The 19,393-nt window shown below is 45.3% G+C and overlaps 1 protein-coding gene across 1 annotated transcript; it reads right to left on the reverse strand.

The window, feature by feature from the left end:
- Nucleotides 1-2,890: 2,890 nt before the first annotated feature.
- Nucleotides 2,891-17,640, reverse strand: PRKAG1 (protein kinase, AMP-activated, gamma 1 non-catalytic subunit). Its single transcript, XM_010857747.1, has 12 exons — nucleotides 17,562-17,640; nucleotides 12,495-12,543; nucleotides 5,801-5,910; nucleotides 5,505-5,586; nucleotides 5,350-5,408; nucleotides 5,166-5,211; nucleotides 5,009-5,063; nucleotides 4,592-4,718; nucleotides 4,329-4,494; nucleotides 4,143-4,180; nucleotides 3,727-3,873; nucleotides 2,891-3,596 (listed from the first exon to the last, which is right to left on the reverse strand). The coding sequence occupies exons 1-12, from the start codon at nucleotides 17,568-17,570 to the stop codon at nucleotides 3,492-3,494; spliced, it is 993 nt and encodes a 330-aa protein (XP_010856049.1). The 5' UTR covers nucleotides 17,571-17,640; the 3' UTR covers nucleotides 2,891-3,491.
- Between the last annotated feature and the right edge of the window lie 1,753 nt (nucleotides 17,641-19,393).

A 19,393-nucleotide genomic window follows, 5' to 3' on the forward strand; every position in this document is an offset into this window, starting at 1 on the left:
GGCGCCCACTGCAGAGCGGCAGGGCCAGAGACTGGGGACTATATATACCCAGGCACACGTGTGTGCCTGTCTGTGTGTGTGTGCGCGCGCATGTGACACGGCGCGGACGGCTCCGCGCTGCTACCTCCCCCACGTGCACGACCGCCCCCTGGGGCCCGGGATTGGGCGCCCCTTCCCACTGCTCTTGTCCCGCAAGCCTAATGGGACCCGCACGAGTGGGCAGGGGATTTCTTATTCTTGCCAAGATGACAGTGCCCCCACCCCCGCCCCCGTCTCTTCAACCTTCCCGCCGTTTTAACCCTTCAGTCTCCTGCTTCTCAGGGTGCCTGACCAGCAGCATTCTGTCCCTGACATCCTGCCCCAGACTTTTATTTCTTCATCAGGGAGGTGATGGGAACAGAACTCAAGGTCTCCGCCTGCCACTCTCTGCTGGTTTCCAGGGGGTTGGGGTGCAGGAAGGGCTGGCCCACGGCTGGGGGGTTTATTTTTAGCGGCAGTGGCGTTCGGGTGCAGAGGAGATGAGTAACCAGCTTCCATGCGGTGGAGGGAGGAGGTGGTGGCTTGCCCGCAGCCTTTGTGCAACTCTGGGGGAGAGCTGCCTCCAAGCTCAAAAAGGGTCACCCCCACACCCTTAACTCCTTACCCTCTCAGTGTTGTGCCCAGGGCTGATGCCACAGCAGGACAGGAGTCTGTCTTAGCCATCGAAGCGGCCCACACTTTCATCCTTAGATGTTTGTCCTTGGGCACCCATGGAGCCCTCTCTCTGAAGCAGGCTCTCCCAACCCCCAATCCAGAAGCCAGGATTTGGGGGTCCTACTGTTCTCAGCCTGAACTCTGCTCATACTTGTGGAGGAAAGAGTGCTTACGCACTTGCACCCTTTCAGAGGGTATAGAGGCGGAATGGTGTGCTTTCTTGGCTAAACTAATCCCCTAGCAACTGAAATGATACAACTGGCCCCCATTTTCCAGTGTAGCACTCTCTGTCACCACTACCACAGTGCCTAGCTCATTCAACCCCCACCTGGAGTGGTGCTCAAGGTGCCCCCCTTTTAGGCTCATTCTGTCCCGGGTGGGGGTGTTTGCCTGCATGATCCCTCCCCCCAAGCCTATACCAGGTGTCCCCTGATTCACCATGGTAATGTTAGTGGCAGTGCAGCCCACGCCAACCCTTCCATGCAGAGACTTAGCAACCATGCCTGGCAACCATGGCAGCAGCTCCAGTGGAGAGGAGGGGTGCGGGGAGGTGGGAGAAAAGTGTGTGTATGGCAACAGTGCTGAAGAACGGATAATGCACCTCTCCTGAGGAATAGGTTAGAAGGCTATGAGGCTCCCAGACTTTATCCCTTGTTTTTCCTTCTGCTCCGTCCTCATACCCTGAGACTGCCTGGTTGGGTTTTTTGGGGGGACAGGAGAAGCAGATCCCAATTTGTTTTCCACTAAAGTATACACAGCCCTTGGACACAGACCCTTCCTTTTAAGGTGATGAGCCAGGAGGGTTGTTTTAGGATGGGCACTGACTTACTGGGAACCACGGAAACAAAACCCAGGCCTCCTGCTCCCTGACATGGACCTTTAGAGAGAACCCAAACACCCTCTATCCCATATGCTCAGCCCGCTTTACACCTACCAGCTATACCGGTGGGATGGCTCTTGCTTGAAGATGCTTCCTTCTACCCAGGTCCCACCAGAGCCCCAAGGCTTTAAAAGTCCTTGCCTCCTCCCTAGACACGATGGAATGTGACATAAGGCGACATCTGTCCTTTCCATCATGCACACACCCACACTCACATAAACATACCCTAATTCTAATAACTCCCTCCCTCAAGTGTGGGAATGTGCTGTGAGAGCTTTGAAGGGGTGAATGCAGAAGCAGGGGCTTTGGAGAAGCCCCACAACGCAGCACTGAGAGCAGAGCTTGTATGAGTGCCCAGTGCTTTTCCCTGTGTTCCATGGAGAAGCCTGGTTTGGAGGAACCAGTACAGAATACCCGGGGTCATGAGTTATCAGGCCCAGTCTGGGTAGGGGCAAGGAAGTACTCAGAAACTCCTTCAAATCTGGGATAGGAAATGGTACCATATCTCTAAGGCAGTGGTGAGACAGTCCCCAGAATGTGGTTCATACCCAACCATCTAGCAGCCCTTATGGTGCCTGTTGCTTGGACTCCTGCTTTGGTCCATGTAGTTTCAGCACTGGGAGAGGTCTGACAGGGTGACCATAATCCTGCTGCTCCCCACCCCTCACTCTCCAGATCTTATCTACCTTGGAAGAAAGGGATTTATGAGTTCAAAGACAGTGTTGGCTCAGCAAAATCCAGAGTCCAACCTTCCCTAAGAAAAGTGGATGGTAGTGGCAGGTCTCTCTGTCTAGTAGAGAGACTTTCTTTCTCTCTTTCTACTCAGTTCTACCCTCAGTCTTTCTACTCTCTGGAGACAGAGACCTAGCACTGTTATGGAATTTTCCTTGGGTGCCAGCTATGGTCCAGGCAGAGGAGAAAGCGAGGTGATAAGGAGACTGCAGGGAATAGGGTGGGAAACAGTTATGAACGGAGAATTAGAAAGACAGTGAATCTACTGTAGTGGTAAAGTGCATAAGTTCTAAAGCAAGACTGTTTCAGCTCAAATCCTAGCTCTACTTTTTATTAACTGTGTGGCCATAGGCTAGTTACTTGGCCTTTTTGTACCTCAGTTAAAAAAAAATTTGTAAAACTGAAATAGTATCTACTATTGTTCTGAGGATTAATTGAAGTAATATATGTAAAGCACTGAGAATGGTGGCTGGCACACAGTTTAATGTATGTGTGTGTGCGCTATTATTGTTGATCTTAATGATGAGTTGAAGAAGCCATATGAAGTAGAAACATTGGAGCAACTACAAAAATCAAACACCGAAATACCATGAAGAGGCTCCTGTCATTTTAATTAGGTTTGCCAGGAAAAGCAATAACCTCAGCTAACCACTCTGCCCTCCCCCTCCCTGCAACTCTCATCTCCTTTCATAGGCATACAGCACAGGAAGCCAAGGGCCCTCCTCCCCATGATCCTCCCCACTCGCATTAGAGGAAGAAATGCCACTACATGGACTCAGCCTCCTCCATACAGCATGAAACATGATGAATAAAAACATCTTTATGCAGAGTTCTGTTGTGCCTATTTTCTTAGGGTGGAGTCAGGGACAGAGGCAAAGGCTGGATGAGGTCTGGGGATCTCTTAGAGATCAGGATTTGCCTGAGGAGCACAGAGTCCATAGGTCACTCAGATAGGGGGCTATGTCTAAAAAGAAAGGGGCTAAGATGGGCTGGGTGAGGATAGGAGAGCTAAAAATCCATTTTCCTTCCTCCCCCACACGTTCCCTCCTCCCATGTAGAAGGGTAGGGGGCTCCTGGGCAGGGAACAGTCACAATTCTCTAAAGGTCTCATTTGTGGTTCTCAGAGCTTTGGGCAGGCAGTGAGTGGGGCATATGCCCTGGTGCTGCACGACCCCTTCCCCCGGGCTCAGGGCTTCTCTCCGCCTGTGAGCACCAGCGCCTGCAAGATGTCAGACAGGGATACAATCCCCTTGACCACATCATTCTCATCCACCACTACAAGTCGGTGAACCTGCATAGAGCCATGAGGGAGAAAGGGATGTTCAGTGCCAGCCTCAGTGAAGGTGAGCCCGTCAGTCCCCACCCTCCATGCCAGACCAGAGCTGCTCCCCCAGCTCCTTCTGGGTTGCTGGCCCTCCTACCTCTGCTTCTACCAGCCTATTGATGATGGTTTCCAGAGTCTCATACAGGTAGCACTTGAGAACACCCTCAAAGTAATGTGATCGATGTTGCAGGGCTTTGGTCACTGACACATCTAGGTTGTTGTAGGTCTTTTCTGCTGCCAGGTTCTGGGGAGAGAGAGGAAGATTCATGCAGGGAAGCAAGGGAGCCAGCCGCCAAACCCTGAGCCCACCCCACCTCACAGAGTGATTTAAAGTAGGTGTCAGCCATGCCCACAAGCCTCGCCCAGCTCATTCAATTCCTTTTCAAACAGAATTTGAAAGCTTGGAAGCTTCCAAAACCCTTAGGTCCCAGAAGAGACTCTTCTTCTCCCTCTCCACATTCAACACCCCACCCCTTTCCCTACCTCCCAACCCCGCCCCCAACAATCACTCACGATAACATCAAACTTGGAGTAGATGTCCACCACACGCCCTAGGGGGACAGAGGCAGCTCAGCAAGGAGGATCTGGCATCCAAGGCTCCCCCTGCCTACAGAATCACCTTCCAGGTTGAGCTGAGGGGACAGCAGATTTTCCCACAGCCTCCCTGGAGCCCTCCTCTCCCTGTGCCCGATCCCTCACCTTTCTCATCCACCACTGGCAGGGCTGAGACTCGGTGCTGTACAAAGATGCCCAGAGCCACGTACACAGGGGTGGTGGTGCGGACCATAGCAATGTTGGCATAGGTGCCAATCTGTAGCTCTTCCAGAGACTTAGACATGAACTCTGGCTTGGGGAACTCGGTGATCTGAGGAAACAACCATCACCTTGATTTTTTTCAAGGCCCCTCAAACTACCCTTGGATACTCCTCCAACCAGTATCTAAGAAGGTGAGGAGCACTTACAAATAACTTGAGGAACTTGAGGATGCGCTTGTGGGTGAGGATGTACAGGGTGTTGCCTGATTCCGGGTCAATAACTGGCAGCCTGTGGATCTTGTTTCGAATTAATGAAGAGACAGCATCAAACAAGCTGTGGGAAGGCAGGGATTAACGGTAAGTCCCAAAGTGGTGGGCCTGAGGGTGCTGAAGTAGCTCTAATTTAGAGTGTGCTTACAAACAGGGAAAACAGGTGGTTAAGGAGAGGAGCAGGGGGTTCAGACCAGACCTAAAGAATGTGCATGCGTGTGTGTGCATGTGTGTGTATGTGGGAGGAGTGTCTTTTTTTCTCTTCTATTCCCGGTTCTTTGGGTATCTAGGGCCTCAGCTATGCTGATGGCAAGGCTCTTTCCCCTTCCGGACAAATGGGTAGGTGGAACTCACCTGGCATTAGGAGAAATGCAGACAAGTGGTTTAAAGGAGTCCTGTAGGTACACCTCTGAAGGGAAAAGGGATGTTCACAAAATATTACCATGAAAAACTGTTTCCCAGGAAACTCTCCATCCCTTTATCCTTTTACAACCCTCGGCTCTCCACATACCTCTCCAAGTTTCTATCTTGTGTTCTTCCAGCTCATAGATCTGCACCTGAAAGCAGAGGCAACAGAACTCGAGACTCGATCTCTCTGCTGTATTAACCCCTTATAGTTTGCTTGGAAGAAAGGAAATGAGAGTGAGGGACTCTGGGCAGGAAAGTGGTTTTGGTCATGGGCTCAGGAGCCTTACCAAGGCTGATTTATAGTAGCGGTGCAGGATATTGATGAAATCAGTGATGGTCAGCATGCCTAGAGGCCAAGATAACAGCCCTCAGCACTGCTCAAAAGCTTCTCTCCATGCCCAGTACAAGATGCCAATAAAACAGTGTTCCAAAAACTGCTTACCCACAAAACTCTGCTTCTTACTATCCCACAAAGGGGCCGCCCGGACACCATTAGTCACCAAAGCAAAGAAAGCTTTCTTCACCTGTAGTGAAAGAGTAATAACCACAAAGGAAAATTCACAGGAGGCAGGGCTGGAAAAGAACAGGGGTTGGATATGCTGGGGAAAATGGGACCCTAACCACCTAGAAAGACAAGCTCATCACCCTTGGGATGAGGTATTGAACCAGCGGCTCTGAGGAAGGGGTAAGGGAAAAGAGGATTTCACCCACCTGAAGGGAAAAGAGGATTTCACCCACCTGAAGGGAAGTATCAAATACAACCAGTTTTGAGCTTGTGGGAATCAGGTCATAGCAGCGATGAGACTTCATGAAGGAAGTATACACGCTATTATTGGATTCCGGAGTCTCTGCATGGGGTGGGATGGTTAGTAGCTTCCTCCCATGCAACAACTCGCAATCAAAAGAGGCAGCAAATAAAAGTGTTGTAGTTGCTCAGATATTTACAGCATGATTTATAAGGCCCCCTTATAAAGGACAACAGGAACAGGTATTCTGTTTTGTTGCTATTGTTCCCACAAAACCTGGATAAACTCCTTAGAAACCATTTCATCCAACTTCACCCCCAGGCAGAACTGTATCTACTGGCTCCTTATGCAAAAGATGGCTGACTAAAACAGAAAATCTATTAAACTTTCATTAACCTGTTCTAGTCTAAAAGTTTTTTTTTTCCTCACCTTTAATTCATTTTCCTTCTCATATATTTAGCACATTTTCACTTGTTCTCTTTCTCAATTAAAATGTAATTAAGCTTCTTAAAATCCAAGAAGTAAACTTCTTAAAATTCTTGTTAGATTCACAGATGAGGAAGTCATGGACCAAGGTGGGCCATTTTAGAACAGCACTAAGTTAGAGCCCAGTGCTCAACTGACCTGGTCCCAAACAACCTGAGAGTCCATCCTGGGATGACTGTGTAATTCAGAAGTCATCCCACCTACTCTAGACAAATGGCTTTCCATTCCTCTGATTTTAACTGCTTGCTCTACTGGAGCAGCAACCCCCAAAAGAACAGCCCAAATGTGCTACATGGTATGCTTGTATATCTAAAAATATTATGTCATTTAATCTGTAAGGCAAATATTGTCATTTTTCAGCTGAGAAAACAGACAGAAAGCCATCAAACAAAAACTGTTCAACGTCATATCATTAGTAACAAGAAAGGCTCAAACATAGATCTACGTGATTCCAAAGTTCATGCTCTTAAATCCTAATCAGTTGTTTTTCATTTTTAATTTTTTTACCAAAGTCATATTGGTACACAGTTTAGAGAGTCAAATAGTTCTATAATTTTGTTAAGACAAACTGCAGTTCCTAGCACCCACCTCACTTCACCCCTCCCCAGAGATGAAACCTCTTTTAGCTGATTATTTGGTACTTATTTCTATGTCTATAAATAATATGCTTATATTGCTACCTTTTTTTTTTTCACTTTTAGGCATTAACTATTATCATGCAAGGAAGATGACAGGCACTCTCTATGATCATATGAGGAAGATGAAAATTTTCAATTCTATTTCCTACCAGGACCCCATTATAAACCTGTACCTCCTAACTCTCCATTCTCCCAGAAGTTAAACTGCATCAGTATTTAAGTAATTTGACTGAATATTCATTATTCTGAGCTACGTCAAGTAGTAAAGTCTGATTTTTTTTTCCTTCACAACTTTGTTTTCCTTGGAGTTAATAATTGTCTGTTTGCTTAGTTCTCTGTGTTTAGTACTTATAACTAATTCAATCCCCAAACTCTTTATCAATTGTTTAAGTCTCCTTTCAAGAAGTTCAGAAGCATGGGATAGTCTATCAATTTAACTACCCAAAGAAGTCTCTCTGGAGCCTTCTGACCTGCTCAAATCTGGGCTGGTTTGCCTGCCATGCACTTCTGACATCTTGAGATCTTCCTTCATTTCCATCCTGGGACCCCTTTTACGTCTCTCCTGTATTAGCACTCTTGTGTCCTGTATCCCATGATTTCCTCTTTTTTGATTATTCCCTTGTTTTGGTGAAGCACATTTTCCAGTAGCTTCCTGAGAAAGGGTGCATGGGAGGTAAATTTTTTGAGACCTTGCACCCTGCAGACCTATGTTACCCTCGTCTTTGATTTAAATTTGTCTGGCTACAGAATTCTAGGTTGAACTTTATTTTCCTGCAGAATATTGAGGACACTGCTTCATTGCCTTCCAAGCTTCTGGTGTTATTGAGAGTTTGGGGTCCTAGGCCCTTCTGATTCCTTGTATATGTCTTGTTATTTTCTCTCTGGAAACTCAGGATCTTCTCTTTGTTCGGAGTTCTGAAATTTTATGATGATTGTGCTTTGGGTGGGAGAATTTCACCCAAATTGTGAAATTCAACGAGAAAACTAATGTTCTTCAGTTCTAGGAAATGTTCTTGAATTACTTCCTTGATTGTTTCCTTCCCTCTGTGTTGTCATTTTTCTCCTTCTGTAACTCCTATTATTTGGACTTCCAAAACTAACCCTTAACGTTTGTTTTTGTTGTTTTTAAAACACAGTAGTTCCCCCTGCCCTGCTCACCTAATCCAGGGTTTTACTTTCCACCATTTCAGTTACCCACAATCAAACCTTGTCTGAATATTAAATAGAAAATTCCAGAAACAAGCAATTCATAAGTTTTCAATTGTGTGGCATCCTGAGCAGCGTGATGAAATCTCTTGCTATTCAGCTCAGTTCCAGCCCTGGGAGGCAATCATCCCTTTGTCCACCACATCCCATCCACTACTCATTAGTAGCTCTCTCAGTGATCAGACTGTCATGGATGTTATCACTGTGCTTGTGTGCAAGTAACCCTTTTTTTGGAGAACATCTCTGATGGCCTAGTGGTTAAGACTCCGAGTTTATTAGAGAAGGAAAATGGTAACCCATTCTAGTATTCTTGCCTGGGAAATCTCATGGACAGAGGAGCCTGGCAGGCTACAGTCTATGGGGTTGCAAAGTCTGGCACTACTTTAGCGACTAAACAACAATAACAAACCCTTATTTTATTTACTAATTGGCTATAAAGCATATGTAAAATTGAAGCCCTAATGCTGTGTGTGTGATTAGTCGCTCAGTGGTGTCCAACTCTTTGAGTGTCCAACCCAGGGATGGAACCCATTTCCTGGACAGCAGGCGGATTCTTTACTCCTGAGCCACCAGGGAAGTCCTAAAACCTAGAATGCTTCCTATAAGTGAAAAGGTGAAAGTTCTCAACTTAATAAGGGAAAGAAAAACAATCATATGCTGAGGTTGCTAAGATCTATGATAAAAATGAATCTTCTATCTGTGAAACTGAGAAGAAACAGGAAATTATGCTAGTTTTGCTGTTGCAATTCAGTTGCAAAAGTTATAGGGTCAGTGTGTGAAAAGTGCTTAGTCAAGATGTGAAAAGTATTATGTTTGTACAGTAAGATATTTAGAGGTAGACAGACTGAGAGATGCAGGTTTGATCCCTGGGTTGAGAAGATCCCCAGGAGTAGGAAATGGCAACCCGCTCCAGTATTCTTGCCTAGAAAATTCTTTGGACAGAGGAGCCTGGCAGGCTATAGTCCGTGGGGTCACAAAGAGTCAGACACGAATGAGCACACATACACCTTACTCTTATTAGACTGACCAACTACATTCACATAACTCTTAGTACACTGTTATCATTGTTCTATTTTATTATTGTTGTTGTTAATCTCTTACTGTGCCTAATTTGTAAATTAAACTTTATCATAGGTATGCACGGGGCTTCCCAGGTGGTGCTAGTGGTAAATAACTCGCCTGTCAATGAAGGAGACACAAAAGATGTGGGTTCGATCCCTGGGTAGGGAAGAGCCCCCAGAGGAGTGCATGGGAACTGAAGAATCCCTTGGACAGAGAAGTATGGCAGGCTACATAGTCCATATGGTCACACAGAGTCAGACATGACTGAAGCAACTTAGCATGCATACACTTATAGGTATGATTGTATGTATGTATATAAGTCAGGATATATAGGAAAAAAACATTATATATACAATTTAATACTATCTGTGGTTTCAGGCATCCACTGGCAATCTTGCAATGTATCCCCCAAGGATAAGGAGGTACTAACCACTGTTTCTTTTTTCTATTTCCTCTTTTTTCACTTTTTTCATTATAGTTTATTACAAGATACCAAATACAAAACATCCTTGTGCTATACAGTAAGACCTTGTTGTTTCTTTTATATATATAGTAGTTTGTATCTGCTAATCCTATACTCCTAATAAATCCCCCTTCTTTCTTCTTTGGTAACCGTAAGTTTATTTTCTATGTCTGTGAGTTCACTTTGATTTTTAATTCTTACTTTATGAGAGATTTCTTCAACTTGATTTTCCAAATCTCCTACTTAGTTTAACGCTTTTGCTGTTATATTTTTAATCTCTAAGAGCTCCTTTTTTCTTTTCTGAACATTCCTTTTCTTTAAAAAATTGCATCCTATACTTGCTTCATGGTGGAAATATGTTCTTTGAGTAAGTATTAATGTTAGTTTTTAAAGTTTTCTTCTTTATGCATTGACTTTTCCCACTGTTGCTTTTTTTCCTGTTTATCTTTTTCTTTTTTCTTCTTCATTTGGGGGGACAATTTGGATCACTCTTTTCACATTAGAGGCTTTCTTTAGATGTCTGGTAATCCTTGGTTTAAAGGAGGATTCAAACCATATTTTAAGAATGGAGTCTTTAAAGCTGATTAGAAGTTCTATGTGTGTAGATGAGCCTTGTTAACTGTGAACCATTTAGATGGGGAACAGTCAGTACTAATATTTTTAGGTTTTTCCTTCAGTGGGATTCTGAAGAAAAGGATTATTCATTTGACTTTGTGCTTGAGGATGAAGTCTTTTCTGTCAGCATTCTGAAAACTGAGTGCGGGAAAAAGACTAGGGTCTCAGCATCTAGTTCACCTCACGCTTGTGTTTTCAGCACAGTACCTCAGCCCCTTTCTGTACCTCCAGTCTGTGCCAAAGTTAGGATGGGCAGTTCTCCAGCTGCACTTAGTGGGGTAGGAAGTCTTGGGATGTGACTCCTCCTTAGACCTTCAGCGCTTCTAGGCTTTCCCCTCTGCTAGTTACAGTTGAGTTTTCTCAGGTATGCTAAGTCATTTACCACCCTTCTGTCTGCTTTCCAGCTTCCAAAAATTCATTGCCATTGTCTCCTTGCTTGTTCTCCCTATTTTGATGGTTTTTGTACCTTCAAGAATAATTCCTTCTGGTGGCTTTAGTGGCTTTTTTTTTTTTAGTAGGTTTGTTTTTATAATGGTTTGAGAAAAGCAACTCTGAAACTATTTTAGAAATATTTTAGAATTCAGCAAATTAGTGCTTTTATGGGGATAATCAGCATTCTTTTGAAAGTGAAGTCGCTCAGTCGTGTCCGACTCTTTGGGACCCCATGGACTGTAGCCTACCAGGCTTCTCAGTCCATGAGATTTTCCAGGCAAGAGTACTGGAGTGGGTTGCCATTTCCTTCTCCATAGTGGCTTTTTGTGAAGGAACAAAAGTAGATACATGTATTAAACCCACCGTCTCTTACTGGAAGGCCACCATTGTTCTTCGAATTTGAAAACTCACAGACTCCCAAGAACGTGTCTTTTGATACCAGTTCAAGACATGCTACAATGATAGTTAAATAATATTACAGGCTGCTGCTGCTGCTACTGCTTCTACGTCACTTCAGTCGTGTCCGACTCTGTGTGACCCCATAGACGGCAGCCCACCAGGCTCCTCTGTCCCTGGGATTTTCCAGGCAAGAGTACTGGAGTGGGTTGCCATTGCCTTCTCCAGTATTACAGGCTACAGGCCTGCAAACATATTTGGTTTGGTTTTCATGGTATTTAAATAATTAATTTAAATAATTTAAATTAGTGCCCAATTAAAAAATTCTGGAGATTTATAAGAATCCAAATTCTAAGTTTCTTTTCATAATCAGAAGATCTGACAAAACTAAGTCTTGAATTCCTGAACAGCAGCAATTAACCAGACTAGGCTAGTTGCTGCCTCCTTTTAGATGCAACGAGAACCACAGGTTATTGTAATCATATGCAACCCACGTCACTACTTGATCCATGTAGACAATTTGAGTTTCTTACGCCTGCCTCAGTTGATGCTAATGCAAATGCACTCAGAAACACAAAATAAGCACTGACATCACGTTGCAGTCATCAATTATAAAGAATCATCCAGATAAATTCAAAATATGACTATATTAATTTCTGGATACTAACGACATGAAAATAGAACATTTAAAAATTCTTGTGGCGAACTCACAGACCTTTAATAATATATCCCAGAATCTCATCCCATATTTTAATCCTCTGAGAAAGTATGTATTTCTAATGCCATAAACACGTCCAAGAAAGACTAAGAGTGTTCCTGGGCAAAACCCTTTACCAGAGATGCCTATAATTTTGCTTCTTTCCAGATGACCGGGTTGGACCACCCTGCTCTAACCAGGTATTTGGGCAGATGCTGGAATTCCCTTCTCCTGTGTCCTGAATTTTAGGGTTTAGTGCCTCTATTTCTGGATTAGTTCTAAGGGTTTTCAAGTCCCTTCTATAATTTCTTGTGTATACTCAGTGGCTTTAGTGAGATCGCTAGATGGTAAAATCCTAGTGGCATTGTTTGGGCTACTCAGAACATTCCAGGGACTTCTAAAACATGGTTAGCCATCCCAGAATTGCCTATGGAAGTTCTCCCTGTACCTCAAAAGTTTCTCTCAAGTGGTTTGATGACTGAAAATATTAATCATCCTCACCCTGCCCAAGATTTATTCTTAGGATTTCTCACAAAATCACTTGTTCCTGATTTATGTGGTTTGGCACATTATCTGGCCCAGCCTTGATTTTCCCAGGGAAGACTCTGGGAAAAATTCAAAAGCACTGCTGAATACGAATTAGGATCAGGTTATTGTTTTCATACCAGTTGCCTTTCCTCAGTAAACTTACCTTGAAGATGCTCATTTTCCACAGCTGGGTAGCTATCTGAAGAAGGGACCTGGAAAGACAAGAGAAACAAAGATTCAGCCTGTCTTACGCTCCATCCATCTGAGCCTGGAAACATTAGGGGAAGGGCTGGTGAACTAATGACTTCCTTTAAAGCACTACAAGGTCCTTCAGAAATATTATCTCATTTAATCTTTATAACCCTTGCTGCTGCTAAGTTGCTTCAGTCGTGTCCAACTCTGTGCGACCCCAGAGATGGCAGCCCACCAGGCTCCCCTGTCCCTGGGATTCTCCAGGCAAGAACACTGGAGTGGCCTGCCATTTCCTTCTCCAATGCATGAAAGTGAAAAGTGAAAGTGAAGTCGCTCAGGTTGTCTACTTGAAAGTTACACAGTCGTGTCCGTCTCCTAGCGACCCCGTTGACTGCAGTCTACCAGGCTCCTCTGTCCATGGGATTTTCCAGGCAAGAGTACTGGAGTGGGGTGCCATTGCCTTCTCCATATAACCCTTAGGTGAATACTATTATCAGCCTTATTTTCACAGATTAGGAAACTGAGGTTCAAGAAATATTAAGCAAACTGCCCATGGCTGGCAAGGGGTGAAATGGGGATCTGAATACAGGTTTGTGTGGTTCCAAAGCTCATGGTCTTATATACTACATTGCCTAATGAAACATTAGGACTTAAAAGCTGACACTAGAAAATACGAGCTTAAAGTTGGCCCCACAAGACTTTCACAGACTTATTTATAAAAACCTGGAAGCTGGAGAGACAACACTGCTTTCCTTCAAATAGTCACTAAGTGTAGGCACAGGCTCCTGAGTCACCGACATGCACCTTACCATGAGAGGGCCGCATCTGGGGAGGGTCCCAGCAGTTGGCTGTCACCAAGGATCAAAGTTTGAATGACTGAGGGGTAGATGAGAAGGATAAATGTTCTGAAACTAGGGAACTGAGTCCTCTCAGCACCTCTGTGAGTCAAAGCCTGCTATAGCCCAGAGGGGACTGGTTTTCTAAGTTTCCTTGTTTAAGACAGTCTGAGATTAGAAAGTGCTCTGAATACAGAGAAACCTTCAGAGCATCTCAGTGCTCCCTCAAGTGGGAACATTTGGAAATTTCATTGTTATCTAGAAACCCAGGAGAGATCATGATCATTTTTGTCTGCTGGAATCAATAGTTTTGACTCTATTTGCTCTTTTTGGCTAATATTCCCAAAGTAACTTAAAGTCACACTTCACCTCCACAGCTGCAGTAGTAACATGAATTTAAAGGCCTTGGCTTGAATCTGGGAGGGTGGCTGGTAAACAGGGTCAAGTTGGTTGGATAGCTCTAAATTTCCCTCCTCTAATAGGCCAGGGTTGGGGCAGGGGTGTAATCTCCCTCTCTTCTCTCTAGGCTGCATAAGACTTTCATCATGGCCTGGCATTTTGGCATAGCTATCGGAACAACAGCCTCATCATTTATAAGTGGGAGAGAGGCCTGTTTAGCAGTAAAGCAGTCTCACAAAGACCTATACAAAGAAGCAGAAACAGTGACTTCTGTAGAAATTATTGTACCGACCATATGATTGATACTTACTTCACTGTGCTACAGTTATTTTGTTCATTATCTATCTGAACAGACTGTAAATTCCTGGAAGCCTGAAACTATCTTACACTTCTTTGTATCTTTCTCTCATATCACCTAGCATGTGGGTTTGCATATAATTCTCAAGTGTTTTGCTTCTCAACACTCAAACTGGTAATGATTCACACTGATATGGACAGAGAGATCTAAGACTACATTACAGAGAGAGAAAAGACATACAGCTAAACAGAGACATAGATACCTACATAAGAGTCAGACACAATTGAATATGACTTTCTTTCTGCCTGTTTCTCCACACAGGAGTGGGGCAATTATGTCTACTCTCTCTACATTTAATAACAGAGGGCACTTGAGACTACTGTACTACATAAGTACAAAATATTATTCACAGAGACACACCCTACATCTGCTACAAGACTCACAATTTCTTCCAGACTCCTGATCCACCTTTCCAGTTGTTTGCTGGACCACCACAGTTGTCACAGAGACGCCTCAAATGCTTCACTACAAGACAGAACAGCATCTGTCCCTCCAATCCTATTATTCTTTTTTTTTAATCCTATTATTCTTAACTGTGGTTCCCACCTCTGCTTTTGTATTGCTCTCTTCCCAGGTGCCTGAACTGTGGTCTTGATTTCTCCAAGAATGAGCTATCCCAACATGCCTGCTTAGAATGATAGAGCAGGGTGTGACCTAAACTTGTCCTTAATGTCTATCAACTAAGCTGCTATGTTAGAAATAAATGCCTCAAATCCATCTCACTCCTTTCCACTTTCACAGCATTAACATAGCCTCTTACATCACATTTCTGCAACATTCTCTAAACTGTTATCCCTGACAGTTCAAGAGAAGAGGAAATCTATTTCCTCTTCAATTTGTCTTTCATGCTGTCACTAAGTTCTCTCCCCAGGCATCTCAGGTTTGGAAGGGACTTTCAACTCCAGGAACCAAGAACTCACTACTTTCTGAAGTAGCTCCTCCATTTACAGAAAGTTATTAGGAATATTCTTAAAGTACACTCACTACCTTGCTCATATATCTGTGTGTGTGTGTGTGTATGTGCATGCACTGTCATGTCCGACTCTTTGCAACCCCATGGACTGTAGCCCGATAGGCTCCTCTGTCCATGGAATTTTCCAGGCAAGAATACTGGTGTGGTTGTCATTACTATTCCAGGGGATCTTCCTGACCAAGGACTGAACTTGTGTCTCTTGTGTCTCCTGCATTGGCAGGCAAGTTCTTTACCACTCACACCACCTGGGAAGCCCCAAATCTTCCATGGGTCCCCTTATTACAAAACAAAGTTCAAACTTAATGTGATATGCAATATCTTCAACCTGACCTCAACCTACTTTCCCAGTCTTTTCTCCAACTATGATCAAAATCCAAAGTTCCAGCAACATCAGCCACTGTTCAGTTCACTCACTCAGTCGTGTCTGACTCTTTGCGACCCCATGAATCGCAGCACGCCAGGCCTCCCTGTCCATCACCAGCTCCCGGAGTTCACTCAGACTCACATCCATTGAGTCAGTGATGCCATCCAGCCATCTCATCCTCTGTCATCCCCTTCTCCTCCTGCCCCCAATCCCTCCCAGCATCAGAGTCTTTTCCAATGAGTCAACTCTTCACATGAGGTGGCCAAAGTGCTGGAGTTTCAGCTTTAGCATCATTGCTTCCAAAGAAATTCCAGGGCTGATCTCCTTCAGAATGGACTGGTTGGATCTCCTTGCAGTCCAAGGGATTCTCAAGAGTCTTCTCCAGCACCACAGTTCAAAAGCATCAATTCTTCAGCGCTCAGCCTTCTTCACAGTCCAACTCTCACATCCATACATGACCACAGGAAAAACCATAGCCTTGACTAGCCGGACCTTTGTCAGCAAAGTAATGTCTCTGCTTTTGAATATGCTATCTAGGTTGGACATAACTGGCTGGTCAGCCACTGGCTGACCCCCAATTAATCGCTACACACCCCAGTTTCTATGCCCTTGCTCCCACTGTTCTCTCAACCCGCAATGCCCTCTAGTGGGCTGACAGTAATTTCTCCCTCCCCTATGGTGCCACAGTCCTTTTTTTGCATCTTAATGATAGCATTCACTACAATCTACCTTAAATAACAGCTGTCACTGACTTGCCCTTGCCTCCACTGCAGTTAGGCTAAGCATTTTCAAAGTGGGGTTTCTCTTTTTTCTTCATTTTATTTATTTATCAGCTGCACCACGTGGCCTGTGGTATCTTAATTCCACCAGCAATCAAACCCAGGCTCTAGCAGTGAAAAGGTCGAGTCCTAACCACTGGACTGCCAGTGTACTCCATTTTTTTTTCTTTTTAGAACAATTTCTATTCCAAGAAGCTTCTAATCTAGTACATAAAATATGATGGCTAAATTAGAAAATCCATATAATAAGTAAAAAATAATGTCATTTTGAATTTAATGGAAGAACACCTTTTATTTTTGCTCAAAATTCTAATCTATAAGAACTTACTCCCTTGCCTGGGTGACCAGCTGCAAATCATTTTACTTTGGTTTGATTTCTTCTTTATAACCTGAGGGACATGACCTCTCTGCAGGCAGAGAAAGAGCACAACAAGGGAATTACTCTGGGCATGTAACTGATGGAGAGAAAGGTGAACCTGCAGCCGTCATACAACTAAAGTAGGAGATGATAAAAAAAACCAGGAGAGGAAGAGCTACTCTGACAAAGAATACATGGAAGGAAGGAAGAGAATGGGAAGGGTTCCAGAGTGCCAGACCAAGGCTCCTGAGAGTGAGGGGAGGTACAAACAGATAGTAGGGGACCTGCAGCAAGTTAGGGAGGATGACAGGGTCCTGCCACAATCTGTCAATGCCTGCTACCCAAGAAGGAGCTAGGCCAACACACCTGCTCAGAATCGCAGAGCAGGGCATGACCTAAACTAGATCAGGGACACAGTGGCCTCAAACACTGGAAAAGTCCCTCCTTCAGGGAAACCCCACTTTTCAGTCTTATTAAGGCTGTTATCTCGCTGAACACCTCAAAGCAGTATAAGTCTTTCAGACGTCCCTCCTGCCAAAGATTCTATGGATCACACTCGGACAACTGGGGACCAGGTGCTACCTGCAAGCGGGGGTCCCTCGGAACCCCCCGCTTCACCTAAGGAAGCTGGCTCACGACCCTTCTCTCTCAGGCAAACCTCTGAAGGGCTTGAGGTGCTAAATGAGGAGGAGGTCCGAGATCGCCAGAGAGTGCGTGGGTTTCAAGGAGGGAGGCAGGAGTCATTGCCCGCTCGGTCTTAAAGTATCGTGGACCGAAGGCAGGCACCGGCGCGGCCCAGTCGCTGAGATGCGCTCAGCCAAAGAGCGGAGGAGCAGGGTCACGGTCTAGGACAGACACCCTGCTTCTCGTTGACTGGGCACCAGCGCCGGTCCCGGTTCCCCAGTCCTCTGACTGGGGTCTCGGGCTCCACAGCGCACCCCCGCCCCCCGCCACATTCCCGCGCTCCTCACCGCCTCCATCGCGAGACGCCGGCTGGGTTCTTTCGCTTTAGGAAGCTGGCCCGGGGCAAGGGGGCGGAGAAGGCCCCGCCCCACGTCCGGTACCGCGACGCACTTCCGCCTACGTCAGAACCTACGCAAGCCAAGGGTGGAAAGCGGGGAGCTCACCCTGCTGGTGTGTCCTGGCCTCAGAAACCGCCCTCCCCGGGTCCTCAGACCTCACTGATCCCACCGGCGGCGAGGGTGACGGGACGGAGTCGCTTGTATTTAAAATGTTCTTTTTTTTATTTGTCGTTTAAAAACAAACTTGGAAGAAGCAAAATCCAAAACTTGCCCTTTGCCTCTTGCAACATAAATTATGTACACTTCAGAATGATCGCTGATACAAAACATGCCAAGGACAGGGGCGCTGGGGGTGGAAGGAGAGAGGGCACTTTAAAAAAGGGAATCATTTCATCCGTTGTTACGAAGGACCAACCTTGCTGTACAGGATACACACAACACAAAATAAAGTCTTCACGGGATTCACACTTGTCAGAGATTTATTTTTTAAAAAGGGGGAGGGTCCTGGAGGTGAGGGGAGAAGACCATAAATGGGAAAAAAACTGAAAATTGAATATGTGCAAGTGTAAACCAACCCAAAGTACAAACATGGGGGGGGGGGCGAGGGGGAGGGAGGGAATTCTGATGCAATTATACAGGCGGGGTACTTAAAAAAAAAAAAACCAACAACCAAAATTCCAACCTTGTAGCTTGGGTCTGAGTTAGTTTATATAAAAATTAAAAACTGTATAAGGTTTCTTCACTAAATTCTACAGGACTATCAGATACCTAGCATATGCTTACAAAGTCTGCCCCATCCCCTTTTCCCAATCCCAGGGCCCAAGCCCCAATCAGAGCCTGACTGGCAGGAGCCAATCTCCCCTTCCCTGTAACCTAGACCTTTTGCTCTTGGAAAAGGAACATCCAATACCTTTGGGGGCAGAAGCCCAGTCTCCCCACTGTGATTTCATTACAGTGGTTTCTGTGGGGGTGGGGGATGTTATTCTCTTAAAACATTTGCAGCTTGAAACAGTTGAGGAAGCAGCTTAAAAAAAAAAAAATTCCCTACCCCCATCAATCTGCAACCCCCCAAATTCAAAAACAAACAAAAACAAACCTAAAATCACAACAGCGACCGTGCTCCCCCTCCAGCAGGCCCACCCATACACCACCACCAAGCCCACCCCCACACTCCAGACATTTGATTCTTGAAAATATTAATTACAAAATGCCCTTTGCCCACAGCCCCTAGGAGAGAACTGCATATAAGCTTCATCTTCATCCCCATGGCTCCCTACCAGAGAGGGGTCTGGGGCCTCACCCACCCCCTGATCTACCCCTACCCCCAGGAAGAGGTTCAACTGCAGCACAAGCTTGGGCAGAAAGGGGAAGGAAAGGGAGGCAGGGGAACCCATTACCCTCTGGCTCCCCCTGGGGCCAGCTCACTTTTGTGCGTTATAACATAGTCCAACTATACAAAAGGGGGTGGGAATCGCCCAGCCTCTATACCCCCACCTTACAGCAGTCACAGCCAGGGGGTGGGGAGGAGGGGGTGAGGAAAAGGGCGGTAGGTTGGGTAATGGAGGGGGCTCCCCCACAAGGGGAGCTCCATGTATCCGCCCCACACCCCCCTACCATTTATAAACTGGTTTTGTAAAAAGAAAATAGATATATTTATATAGAATATATAAAGCACAAAAATTAGTAGTTTTACATTTGCTCTCCCCGGGGTGGGGGGAGAGGGGAGGGTTCTCACCTCCAGCCGGCTCCCCATGCCCACAGACTATGTACAATCCCATGTA

This window comes from Bison bison, unplaced genomic scaffold (genome assembly GCF_000754665.1).
Source record: "Bison bison bison isolate TAMUID 2011002044 unplaced genomic scaffold, Bison_UMD1.0 scf7180017864383, whole genome shotgun sequence".
NCBI classification, from domain to species: Eukaryota; Metazoa; Chordata; class Mammalia; order Artiodactyla; family Bovidae; genus Bison; species Bison bison.

What these genes read in the sequence shown, in the direction of transcription:
- PRKAG1 (XM_010857747.1), bottom strand. An exon ending in GCTACTATAAATCAGCCTTG is followed by an intron (nt 5,212 to 5,349) that starts GTAAGGCTCCTG and finishes CTCTGCTTTCAG; the next exon opens with GTGCAGATCTATGAGCTGGA. An exon ending in CAAGATAGAAACTTGGAGAG is followed by an intron (nt 5,064 to 5,165) that starts GTATGTGGAGAG and finishes TTTTCCCTTCAG; the next exon opens with AGGTGTACCTACAGGACTCC.